The following is a 13,103-nucleotide window of genomic DNA, read 5'->3' as shown; positions in this document are numbered from 1 at the left end:
GCGGGTCCCCGGCCAGGGCGGGCCCTTCCCCGAGAGCCGGCGCGGGCTGGCACGGAGAGGCCGGGACAGGCGAGCTGCGCCGGGCCACCTGCGCGGGGCCGCAAGGCCGCGCGTCCTCCCGCCTGCGCGCCCGGCTCGGACCGGTTGCGGGCGGCGAGGGGCGGGGGCGCGGGCCGCGGGCCGCGGGCGGGGGTCGGGGGGGGCGGGCGGGTGGCGGCCGAGCGGCTTCCCCGAGAGCGGAGGCGGGGCGGGCGGGCTCCGGAGGCGCGGGGGGCGGACCCGGCAGCCGCCGGCACTGCTTGCCCGCCCGCCCGCTAGCACTCAGTCGCGCCGCCAAGCCGGCATGGGAGCTGCGCGCGCCCTCCCGGCCCCCACACCTGTCTGAGCGGCGCGGCGAGCCGGGGTCCGGGCGGGCGACCCGGCGCGGGTGAGTGAGGGCGCCGGCCCGGCGGGGGCCGTGGAACAAAGGGCCGGTGGGCGCGAGGCGGGGGGACCGCGGGCTGCGTGGCTGGGGGGACGGCACCGGAGACCTCGCCTCGGCTACCCTCGGGGCTCGAGGGGTGCGACCGGCGGCCTGGGGGAGCTCCGCGGAGACTCAGGAGCTGCAGGGCATTTGGATCACGCAGTGTCACCCGTGGATCGGGTAGGGAAGGAAAGTTTTGCAACTACCATCTCGGATGCTGGGTGGGAGTAAAGAAAGAGCCCGCTCTGGGCACGCTGTCCTCCGGCTGGAAGATGACAACACCGGCGCCTCTTACGTGCACACACAGACACACACACACGCATACCCTCACTTTTTCCCTTGAGTTTTGCACATACGTATTCCAACAAGATCTGAACATTAATTTTTAAGTCCTGGGCATGTGATTGTGAACAAACCTTAGCAAGCAAGGAGACTGCAGCAAAGAGGCTCTTTTCTCTGGTGCCTTGATTGATAACCCTGCGCATCCCTAGAAACTACTGTCCGTGAACTATCAACAGTTGCTGGAAGCAAATATTTCTTCCTGAGCCTGTGGACATTCATCACTAGTTAACGTTTAAAAAAACACTTTGAAAAAAGTTTCAAAAATGTTTTAAAAGAGGAGGGAGAAAAATTATTTAGATAAAGGAAAACTACCACTCCCCTCCGGAATACAAATTAGGTTTGCTTTCGAACATCTCATGAGAAAGCGGCTGATAAAAAGCCTGTTTGTTTAATTCCCTTTTGGGTGACATCCATGAGACTTCAGAAACAGCCCCTGGCCGATGGAAAGCTCCTGGTTGTTCAGGATCAGTGTTGGCTCAGGGTTGCCTTCTCTTGGCTTCTGAAACGGAACTTGAGGGGTCCCTCTGCCATCCTTAGGAGCAGGTAGGCCAATGCCAGAATCGTTTTTGACGAGGCCCTGTGGTAAGGAGTTGAATTTATGGTTTGAAGTCAGTTGTGGCCAAAAGCTGAATTCCAAATTAATATTAGGCTATTTATTGCACTTGTTTCAGAATCATACCTGTCCATAAGAGGCATTTAAAATAGACCTTATAACTGCATCTCTTAAGAAGTCTGTCAGACAGGAGTGGATTGGAGGTGGAGTGGGCAAAAGGAGCTTAGGAACTGCCACGAAAGCCACTATCTGTACTTGTGAAAGTGTTTGTGATCATATGTACACCGTCTGCATTTGAATAGATTGTTTCACTTGTATTTTTGCCACTTAAAGTCAAGAGATAACTCGTCATCCTTTCCATTGCCTGAACTGGAAAGGAAGCATTTTTCCAAGGTAACTAATATGGATCTCATTTTTGTAACAGTGACAATTTATTCAGGTGGATGGTGAATGTGGGTGCATTTTTCTGTCTGTAGTATAAGTGCCAAAGTGCCCATTAGTGGGTCTGAGAACACTTCTGGCCCCTGTCTGCAGTGTTTAAGAGTCTCAGGTTCTCCTGCACATCTTTTCTCATAGATCCCTTAGGATTTAATCCACCAGCCATTATTCATGCCTAACTCCCCTCCCCCGCCCCCAACTCCAGGGAATTCGTTTCTCATGGTCTCACCATTGACAGTTTTATACTCTGCTCTTGTTCTGCTGCCAGGTTTGTCCCAGGCTCACTAGGGTAGTTCATTTTGCCTAAAATCTGATAGAGAAGAAGTTAAACTTCGTTTGACCACAAGATTATGTTTAGGGTAGCTGGGCTTGTAAATACCCTGCATTTCTTTCCTGTACAAGACTGTAATTCTTAAACCATTATGTGATTAGGTTTGTTTCCCTTTAACAGGTTCTGTGCCTCAGGAAAATGAGAGCATGCCTGGCTGCAGAGTATTCCCAGAGCTTTGTTCATTTTTAGCTATTTGCTTTAGGAATTAGCATGGTTTCACTGTTCAGTATCTCTGGGCAGAGAGTCCATGGAAAAACCCTTGGCCATCCTTCCAGATGGTGTCCAAAACTTTTATCCTCACAAACTTCCCTGCTGTTTCTTCCTGTCATTACCGTTTATAGTGGTCACAGGAATTCAGATGTTGTACAACAGAGAACTTATATCCTGAGGATTAGATTTTCCCTGCCAGCACTTCTTTGCTATAGGAGTTAAACCATTATCCCAAACACTTGCCCTCTTGAGGAGACCTGTGTTGTTGCAGTTTTCAAGGTGTAGAACTGGCAGAGGGCCATCTCAGTGCCACGGTCTCCAAGCAGTGATTGTTGTCTGCACATCTGCTAATGTGCAATGTCCCTTCACTGTAAGGTTATTAGTGGGCTTATGAAGTGGCAGCATCTTCATAAGGTATAAATATTTTCAGACAGTGGACAGAGGGACAGCGGCTCATGTTGAGTGTTGGGACATGGAAAGTGTAACCCTCTTGTGAGTCAGATATACAGAGCTGGAAAAGGAATACTGTTTCCATATTACTAAGCATGGCGAGAAAATATTTGCTTACCTTCATTTTCCATTCTTTGTCATTTAGGTGAAGTGATGCATGAAAATACTTAGTTGGGAATTTTAAAAGATAATTATGTATCTAAGGACTCCTTATCCAGTAAAGGCTTATTCCTAGAAATAAAATGTTGTAGACCTGAATTATTTTGTCCAGATTTTTTAAAATTAATTCATTTATTTTTTAACTTTTTATTTGATATTGGAGTATAGTCGATTAACAATGTTGTGATAGTTTCAGGTGTACAGCAAAGTGATTCAGTTATACATATGCATGTATCCATTCTTTTTCAAATTCTTTTCCCATTTAGGTTGTTACATAATATTGAGCAGAGTTCCCTGTGCTATACAGTAGGTCCTTGTTGGTTAATAATAAGGATAAGATTTGGAAATGTTCACTCCTTTTTTAAGGTGTGAGTTTTCCAGACAGTTCTATAAGGATAAAATGATTCATTTAAAGGCAGGAGAGAATTAAAAATTATGTGACCCATTAGTTACTTTTCCAGTAGTGAGATTATGACTGTTTTCATCCTAGAATGTTTATGTTTAAATAAACTTATATGGGCATAGCTAAGGCTTACCAAGAGTTTATAAAAATGGAAACAATAATTGTCTCCTGGGGAATTATCCTAGTATCAGGTGAATTGGGAAATTAATGCAAAGCCACCAACCTAATTTTAAGGTGTTTTATTAATGGGGAAGGGGTCAGGGCAAGGTGTGAATGCCTTAGGAAAGGCCCTGAGTTGAAGTAGGGTGTGCCCCCCCCCCACCCCAAGACTTTGCTAAGAGCTTTCTCACCTAGCCATCCTCCACTCCATTCTTGAAAGCTGCCCTCTGCTGGAGGCCTTTGTTTCCTTTGCAAACAGATAAGGGAAACCTTGCCGTCCAGACAGGCAAGAGATGAGCATGATAAATTTTCCTTTTCCTTTCCTCTTGTGCCTCCGCCTTCCACAATTCTTTGAGTAAAAGCTACTGAGCAGTAAATGACAGTGCAGACGCTGTCTATAAACAACATAATGCCTGACCTGGCCTTTTGTGTCCCTGGAAAATTATAAAATGAGAGAATCTTGGACCTGGAAAGACCAGAGCTAGAAGACTAAGAGATCATTGTTCATAACAATTTCTAAATCACCCTAAACACACAATCGGTAAAGGAGTGAGTAACTGATGAAGCTTGTAACTTTAATACAGTTGTCAGTTTAAACCCAGGTGGGGACCTGAGAACATACAACTTTCTCTTCCAACTTCTGATCAGGTATTTAAAAACCAAATCAATTTGGAATAATTTGACCTGCATTAATTTCTAAATCTGAATTAAAGTTTTTTTTTAAATACAGTTTTGTAGCTTTCAGAGTTAGATAGAAACTTTATTGATTTTAAATTTATTTAACTTATTTATTTCTTTTTGGCAGTGTTAGGTCTTTGCTGCTACGCGTGGGCTTTCTCTAGTTGCAGCGAGCGGGGGCTACTCTTCTTTGAGGTGTGCGGGCTTCTCATTGTGGTGGCTTCTCTTGTTGTGGATCATGGACTGCAGGCGTGCGGACTTCAGTAGTTGTGGTGCACGGGCTTAGCTACTCCACGGCATGTGGAATCTTCCCGGACCACAGCTCGAACCCGTGCCCCCTGCATTGACAGGCAAATTGTTAACTACAGCACCACCAGGGAAACCCTAGAAACTTTAATGAAGATATAAAATGTTCTCAGAATAAGGTCTTACCACACAAAATAATGAATAGAGTTGAAATAATAATATAGGGAACTTGTAAGCGATGCTTCAAACTAAGAGAATTAGTGTTTTTGACGTATCTGAAAAGTTTATTTTTAAGGGATTAGAGCTTTACCCTGCCCTGTTGTTTTAGCAGTTTTACTTATAGATGGCTGGCTTCTCCTAAACTGGTTGACTGCCCAGAGTTTCTGTTGTGAAGGCTCTGGATTAGATTAGATGCTATTCGTCTAGAGTCTTAATATTCTAGCCACAGTCTGCAGTAGGCTCTTTAGTGCCCTCTAACAGCATCCTGTGATCTGTAAGCGGTCCGGGAGGCCCTTGGCAGAGTCAGCCCTCATTTTGCTGAAGAACAAATTCGATTCTGTGTGTTGAGAGGCTGGAGTGAAGCTGTGGCCAGTGAGAGCCAACACGCATACCCCAGAAAAAGACTTGTTCCTGTGTCTCCACACCCACTAAGTGGTTTCTAAAAACAGTGTTTACTTTTTGAAAGGCAGACATTTTTCAAAAAGGTATGCCCTGGTGACACATTTGAAATGAGGCATGCTTCAAGGCCTTGGAAAGCATTTTTTAAACAGGGCTTTACTATACAGGGCAAGCACTGGGAAAGGTGAAATTAGAATCAATTTTGCCTGAGAGGGGGTTAATTCATTAAGACAAGGTTCCTAGATGGATGTGGGGTTTTTTTGCAATTTTAGTACATTAACAATGTTATTTATTTATTTATTTATTTTTGGTTGCATTGGGTCTCCGTTGCTGCACACGGGCTCTCTCTAGTTGCAGGGAGCGGGGGCTACCCTTCGTTACAGTGCGCAGGCTTCTCACCGCAGTGGCTTCTCTTGTTGCGGGGCGCAGGCTCTCGGCGTGCGGGCTCAGTACTTGTGGCACACAGGCTCTCGATGCAGGCTCAGTACTTGTGGCGCACGGGCTTAGCTGCTCTGCGGCATGTTGGATCTTCCCAGACCAGGGCTCGAACCCATGTCCCCTGCATTGGCAGGAAGATTCTTAACCACTGCACCACCAGGGAAGTCCCTACTTCAGCTTATCTTAAGAAAGAACACACAGAATCCAGAGGTCCAAGCTGCCAAGTATTCCTGTTTTCAAAATATTATTCTTGGGAGAGAGAGAGGAGGAGATGAGATAGTATGATCTTATATATTATCATAAGTTGTAGATATTTTCAAGGGGCAGGAAGAACATGACAGTTAAAATATGCTCATATTATCAACTAGAACATGCCTTTTGAAATCCTAAATCTGAAATTTGTATGTTAATTGGATCCTAGGAGTACAGAGTGCAAATTACTTACGGCAGTAAAGAATTCACACTCTGTAGGACTGTGCCAATGGCACGTGTCTTTAGCTTTATCCATTCGTCCAACCGTTGACATTGTCTATTGGCTGGGGTGTCAGGGAAGAGAATGGTAGGAACGAGTCTGAAACTAGTTCAAATACACTTTTAAAAATCCATCTAGGGGGCTTTCCTGGTGGCGCAGTGGTTAAGAATCTGCCTGCCAATGCAGGAGACATGGGTTCGAGCCCTGGTCTGGGAAGATCCCACGTGCTGCGGAGCAACTAAGCCCGTGCACCACAACTACTGAGCCTACGTTCTAGAGCCCGTGCTCTGCAGCAAGAGAAGCCACCGCAATGAGAAGCCCGTGCACCATAACAAAGAGTAGCCCCCCGATCTCTGCGACTAGAGAAAGCCCGCGGGCAGCAACGAAGACCCAACGCAGCCAGAAATATATAAATAAATTTATAAGGAAAAAAAAGAGAAGCTGAAGTAAACTTGGCTTAACGCATCTGTTGCTCAGTGGTAACAGGCATTAATGTTCTCCATGTTATAGTCAAAGTGAGGAGGGGGTGGTATGTAGGGGTCCAAGATGAAGCCCTGTGGGAAATACAGGATTCCTCCTAGTACATATCACAGTTGGCAGGGATTCTGGTGTGGGGGGCATTTCGTCACCTACACAGCAACTTATACAAGCCCTAGGTATGTCCAAGGTCTGGGTCCTCGTCTAGGAGATGGGAATAATCAGAGAGAACCATCCCCTGAAGTCTCCTGAAGTGTTGTCCTCACCACACCTAACCCACCCCCAAAGTCCCCCTTAGGGAAGAGGGCTCTACCTGCGTTAGCATCCCCTCCGTCATCCATTTAGAACCTTTAGTTCTGGCAGTACCCTCAACCAGCACAAACACTTGTGTGCACATACACATGCCCCCCATGATTTCAAGGATTTAGAGAAATAATTAGATGTATTTCCTCCATGCCAAAGGGCCCAGGGACCCTTCCTATTTGGAAAAATGGAGAGAAACAGTTTCAAGGAATCAGGAAGTCCCAAGGAATTAGCTTTTCCAGGACTGCATTTCTTTCTTTTCTAGCCACGCACTTGACAGAAGTGAAATCAGAAAGAGTCAAGCAAAACAGACCCCCGAGGCAGGTGGGGCAAGCACATACTGGAAAACATGATGTGTGCATATTGGGAGTGGGGCTTGGCGTGCTCAGCTGGACGAGATCAGATCAATGGGATTTTCCAGTTTTATGTAAAAGAAAGCGAAAGGCACCCAGAAGTTGCTAGCAGCTCTGTATTCTCAAAGAGGAAGCGTGAGAAGAGTGAAACAGTTTCTTCCTGACTCCCACTCCCACTATGTCCCACTAGCTTCTTAAGACCTAACCCCTCCTTGTCCTTGTTTTGGGGTCCTTGATTGTGAATGAATTAACCTACCTGCTATTCAGCTTCTCTTGAACAGAAGGTTCGGAGCCAGTTTGAGCCAACTGATGCTTCAATATTTATAAGAGTACTTCCAATCATCTTTGTTGTTGTTCCTCTAGTGGGATGATTGTTCTGGGTCTTTAAACATACCTTTCAGGATAAAATCCAAACTCCTTCATCTAGTATACACAGCCCTGCATAACGTGGCTCTCGCCTGCTGCTTCCACCATGTCCTCTGTTCCACCCTTGCTGAGCTTAATGTGTTACTGAAGTGACTTGTACTGTTGCCTGTCTCCTTGCCCTTGCATAGACGGTTTTTCCCTCTTTCTAAGTGTCCCCTTCACTGTGTCTTAGCTAATTTCTGTTCAGCTTTAACACCCATCTCAAGCATCACCTCCCCCAGGATGCCTCCCGTGTTCTTCTCCCCACCACTGGATTCCACACCCCTTCTCTGAGCTACCGCATCATCCGTGCGCATCTCTGTCATTAGCACTCAGCATGCATCATTCAAAATATTTTTTCACAGATGTAGAGAACAAACGTATGAATACCAAGGGGGAGGGGGGTGGGATGAATTGGGAGATTGGGATTGACATATATACACTATTGATACTATGTATAAAATAGATAACTAATGAGAGCCTACTGTATAGCACAGGGAACTCTACTCAGTGCTCTGTGGTGACCTAAATGGGAAAGAAATCCAAAAAGGAGGGGATATATGTATATGTATAACTGATTCACTTTGCTGTACGGTAGAAACTAACACAACATTGTAAAGCAACTATACCCCAATTTAAAAAATGTATATTTTTTTGAGCCACACTAATCATTCATTCATTCACTCTTCATAAATACAAACTATCCATTCAATAAATCTTTGTTGAGTTGCTAGCATAGGCCCAAGTTCAAGGCATTTAACCTAGCTGGGAACACAGATGCACAGACCTGAAAAAGTAACCAATAGTTACTTGAAATAGGAATAGAAATAGTCACAGTGTGATACTTGATGCACTATTAGAGCTTTAGATCTTTGACAAGACCCTGGTAGTATACAACAAAATCCAAAGGATGAAGGAATATTGGGTTTGTCAGAGACCTGGTTACTCTGAAACTAAACTTATAATAGTTAAAGTTGTTCTAAATTCAAAGCAAAGCAAAACAAATAAAACAAAAAAAGTCTCATTCCCTCTTCTCAATCACTCACCATTTAAAAGCAATCAGAGTCCCAGTAAGTGTGACGCTGTGGACCCATCCCTCCCTGATGCCTTAGTCATTCAATAAACTGTGTAATTTAAATTTACCCTCGAGATGAGCAAGTTACTCTGAACATTTTCGAAGTACATCCTATAATGAGATTGAGAGGAAGGAAGGAAAGAAAGGCAGGGGGACCAGGAAGGTAGGAGAGGATGAAAGTATAGAATCAAGCACAAAGAAGGCTCAAAATTGTATGGATGTCAGGGCTGGTCAAGCAATTCATCTGTGAATTAATGACTCCATGCACCTGCCCTGCAGCAGGCCGCCCTTAGGGACACCTTAAACATCAAGGGGAATGAATACCCAATTTCATTTTGGGCACCCAGCCACAGGAACAAACAAGGTCAAGCCCTTGCGTTGTGAGTGAGACCCTTACCTAGGGATTCCTCTCCACACCCCCGATTAATGAGCAGGGTTCACAGTGTTAAAACAATGACAGGCATGCCCCCAGGCTGCCTCCCCAGCAAAGGAGAGCTCAGCCCCTTGCCCTCCTGACCTGCCTGTCTTTGTTCCTGCAGGGTGGTGCTCAGCATGGCGGGGACCCCAGGGCTTCTCCTCCTCTCCGTCCTCCTCTGTGCTGTTGGGCAGGTAAGCCCCTACAGCGCCCACTGGAAACCCACCTGGCCTGCCTACCGCCTCCCCGTGGTCTTACCCCAGTCCACCTTAAACTTGGCCAAGCCACACTTTGGGGCCGAAGCCAAATTGGAAGTGTCCTCCTCGTGTGGCCCCCAGTGTCATAAGGGAAGTCCACTGCCCACTTATGAAGAGGCCAAGCAGTACCTGTCCTATGAAACCCTCTATGCCAACGGCAGCCGCACCGAGACACAGGTGGGCATCTATGTCCTCAGAAGTGGTGAGGATGAGTCTTCGGGAAAGTCTCGAAGGAAGCGGCAGATTTATGGCTACGACAGCAGATTCAGCATTTTTGGGAAGGACTTCCTGCTCAACTACCCGTTCTCAACATCGGTGAAATTATCAACAGGCTGTACCGGCACCCTGGTGGCGGAGAAGCACGTCCTCACGGCTGCCCACTGCATACACGATGGGAAAACCTACGTGAAAGGAACCCAGAAACTGCGAGTGGGCTTCCTGAAGCCCAAGTTTAAAGATGGTGGTCGAAGGGCCAACGACTCGAGCTCAGCCGTGCCCGAGAAGATGAAATTTCAGTGGATCCGGGTGAAGCGCACCCATGTGCCCAAGGGTTGGATCAAGGGCAATGCCAATGACATTGGCATGGATTATGACTATGCCCTCCTGGAACTCAAAAAACCCCACAAAAGAAAGTTCATGAAGATCGGGGTAAGCCCTCCCGCCAAGCAACTGCCAGGGGGCAGAATCCACTTCTCCGGTTATGACAATGACCGACCGGGCAACTTGGTATACCGCTTCTGTGATGTCAAAGATGAGACCTATGACCTGCTGTACCAGCAGTGTGACGCCCAGCCCGGGGCCAGCGGGTCCGGGGTCTACGTGAGGATGTGGAAGAGACAGCAGCAGAAGTGGGAGCGAAAAATTATTGGCATCTTTTCCGGGCACCAGTGGGTAGACATGAACGGTTCTCCACAGGATTTCAACGTGGCTGTTAGAATCACCCCTCTCAAATATGCCCAGATTTGCTATTGGATTAAAGGAAACTACCTGGATTGTAGGGAGGGGTGACACGGTGTTCCTTTCTGGCCGTTCTTAATGGTCTTCTATTTTAGGAGAGGCCAAATTTTGTCATTGGTGTGTGTGTGTGTGTGTGTGTGTGTGTGTGTGTGTGTGTGTGTGTGTGTGTGTGTGTGTGTGTGTGTGTGTGAAATGTGTTATAATATCTTTTACCTAATTTTTTTAAATTGCAAGATGACTGGCTGTATTATTTGAAAACTGGTTTGTGTATCATATATCATTTAAGCAGTTTGAAGGCCTACTTTTGCATAGAAATAAACAACATACTGATGTTTGGGTCAATAGGGAAGATTTAGTGATTAAGTTAATCTTTCACCTTTTGAGAACTTTGATTTTTATTTCATCTGAACTTGTTTCCAAAGCTTATATTAAATACGTGGCATATGGGAGACATAAATTCTTACGTGTGTGTATTTTCTCCTGAGGTTCAACTTGCTTTGTTTTGTTTCTTTCAGTGCCTAATCATTCATGCTTCCAGGCAGTGTTCCCCACCACATACAACTCTTAGGAACTTTCACAGTACTTTTTAGACAGGCAGTTATAATATTTTGGATTTGGGGGCATTTGCACAGAAGTCCTAGATCAGTAAGATAATTTATTGATTACACTGGTACACGTATTAAACTGTATCCTACAGTAAGTATCCCAAGCATCTTTCAGTTTTGAAATAGTTTCTCTTCTGAAGACTCTTGCTGTACTTTCTGGGAAGCCTTGGCATGTGGCTCTGCCAGCGTTTGTAGTCACACCAGAGTAAGCAAGATTGTTTATGCCAATCCTTCCACTTAACAGGATTTCACTCACATTTCTTGAACTAGCTGTTTTCCAGGAGACAATAATCAGGGCCTAATTAGAACAGGCTGTATTGCTTCCCAGCTAACAGTTGTGGTCACACTAAAAACAATCATTGTATTTTACCCCTGGAGTGTAGCACATCTCATGTTTTATCATTTGGATGGAGTCATTTAAAATGAATTAAATTCCAGAGCACAATGGACACATTGCTTGGCAGATGTCACAACAGAATAACCACTTGTTTGGAGCCTGGCACAGTCATCCAGCCTAATCAAAATTATTCTGCATAGTTTTCAGTGCGCTTTCAGGGAGCTGTGGACTTGTGCAATTTGGAAACTTTTCTCTCTTACTTATTTTATAGTAAAAATATTTGGAAAATGCTTTAAGAAAAACCAATATGGCTTTTTTTTTTTTTTTTTACTAGTTAAAAGGGCCTCTTTTACTAGAATTCTCCAGGCTACAGACACCCATAATCAAGTACAAGAGTAAAAAATGAAAATTGGGAATGCAGAATGGATCAGAATCACCACTTCAATAAATGTCTTTATGAATGTTTTATCAATATGATCATCACAGTATATAAGGAAAAGATTTAGACTCGTTTTATGTTTTCATTCTATGCCTCTCAGCCCGAGCACTTCTTTCTAAATGTATCAGTAGAGACAAAAAAGCAAATGAATTACAAGGCAGATATGTGGTGTGCGTGCACCCCTGACATTTGCAGCCTGCACTGTGACTATTTATTTGTGAGGACATTGAACTACAGCAATGATGCTTAAACCTTCTCTGGGTGACTTTTGGCTTATGTTCCTCGAGCTTTTCAGAAGAATAATCCTGATAAAGCACTCAAGAAACTACAACCATAGTGCGTTCCTCAAATCACGTAAGAAATACTGTGCATAGCAGAGATGCAAGGCCACCAGGAATCTTTGGATTTACACTACGATATGCTTTGGAATCTAACAGGAATCTAGCCTGAGGAAGAAGAGAGGTCTCCATCTCTATGTCTGGTATTTGGGGGTTTTGTTTGTTTTTGCTCTTGCTTGGTGCTAAAGGAAGTTTGCTGGACACCTAGACCAGAACTGATTTTTTAAAAAAATATAGATAGGGCTTCCCTGGTGGCACAGTGGTTGAGAGTCCGCCTGCCGATGCAGGGGACATGGGTTCGTGCCCCGGTCCGGGAGGATCCTACATGCCGCGGAGCGGGTGGGCCCGTGAGCCATGGCCGCTGAGCCTGCGCGTCCGGATCCTGTGCTCCGCAACGAGAGAGGCCACAACAGTGAGAGGCCCGCGTACTGCAAAAAAATATATAGATAGATAGATAGATGCTCCTTTTATGAAGCACATTGATTTCTTGATTTTGATTTTTTGCAATGCTAAAACTCAACAAGGGTGGGCAATGGCACAAAGTCAAAATAGTACAATATTTAGTTCACAAGTAGATGTAATTTACTAAGAATATTACCCACAGTCTATATACAGCATAATTCATAGAATTGTAAAAGAAGACTGTATAATACTTCAACGTGTCCACCTTTTCAGTGGTAATAGACAGAAGCATCGTATTGAAATATCATGGAAGTTGAAATAAAGAAAAGCCTCTTGCAATATTATTAGTATAATTAGTGCTTTACATATATTAGTTGTACATTGTAAGGACATACTCCTAGTAAGGCTAGTAGAACAACGTTTCCTGAAGTGTGTGCCTTCAACGCTTATCCTTCCAGATTTTCTACCAAAAATAAAAATGGCACCTTCATCAAGGCGGAGGGGGTTGCCTCACAATATTCCCTCTCTTTATTGGGGATTCACTTGCATGTTTGCACATTAAAAGCTCTAAGAAGTCCTGTAATAAAGAGACATGTTTTAAAATCTGCATTTCAATAAGCACCTTTGATCACGGAAACCTTGTTTTCTCATATCATACCTACGAGTGATTTAATGTTCTAATGAACACATTTTGGGGATTGCTGTAACAGCCTACCGGTCTAGGTGGCGCTGCAGAAAGTATGAGTCCCGAGTGGTGTCAGGTACCGGTGCCTTTTGGGT

General features: G+C 45.0%; 1 protein-coding gene across 1 annotated transcript; it reads left to right on the top strand.

Annotated features, from left to right (window-relative positions):
- The first annotated feature begins 287 nt into the window (after positions 1-287).
- Positions 288-10,653, top strand: PRSS23 (serine protease 23). The gene is made up of 2 exons (XM_060018133.1): positions 288-427; positions 9,113-10,653. The coding sequence occupies exon 2, from the start codon at positions 9,126-9,128 to the stop codon at positions 10,251-10,253; it is 1,128 nt and encodes a 375-aa protein (XP_059874116.1). The 5' UTR covers positions 288-427; positions 9,113-9,125; the 3' UTR covers positions 10,254-10,653.
- Positions 10,654-13,103: the final 2,450 nt, after the last annotated feature.

Source organism: Delphinus delphis, chromosome 8 (genome assembly GCF_949987515.2).
Source record: "Delphinus delphis chromosome 8, mDelDel1.2, whole genome shotgun sequence".
Classification (NCBI taxonomy): domain Eukaryota; kingdom Metazoa; phylum Chordata; class Mammalia; order Artiodactyla; family Delphinidae; genus Delphinus; species Delphinus delphis.
Note: the sequence above shows the minus strand (reverse complement) of the source record. Positions and strands in the feature narration are given on the sequence as shown.

What these genes read in the sequence shown, in the direction of transcription:
- PRSS23 (XM_060018133.1), top strand. Translation starts at nt 9,126, where the DNA reads ATGGCGGGGACCCCAGGGCTTCTCCTCCTCTCCGTCCTCCTCTGTGCT.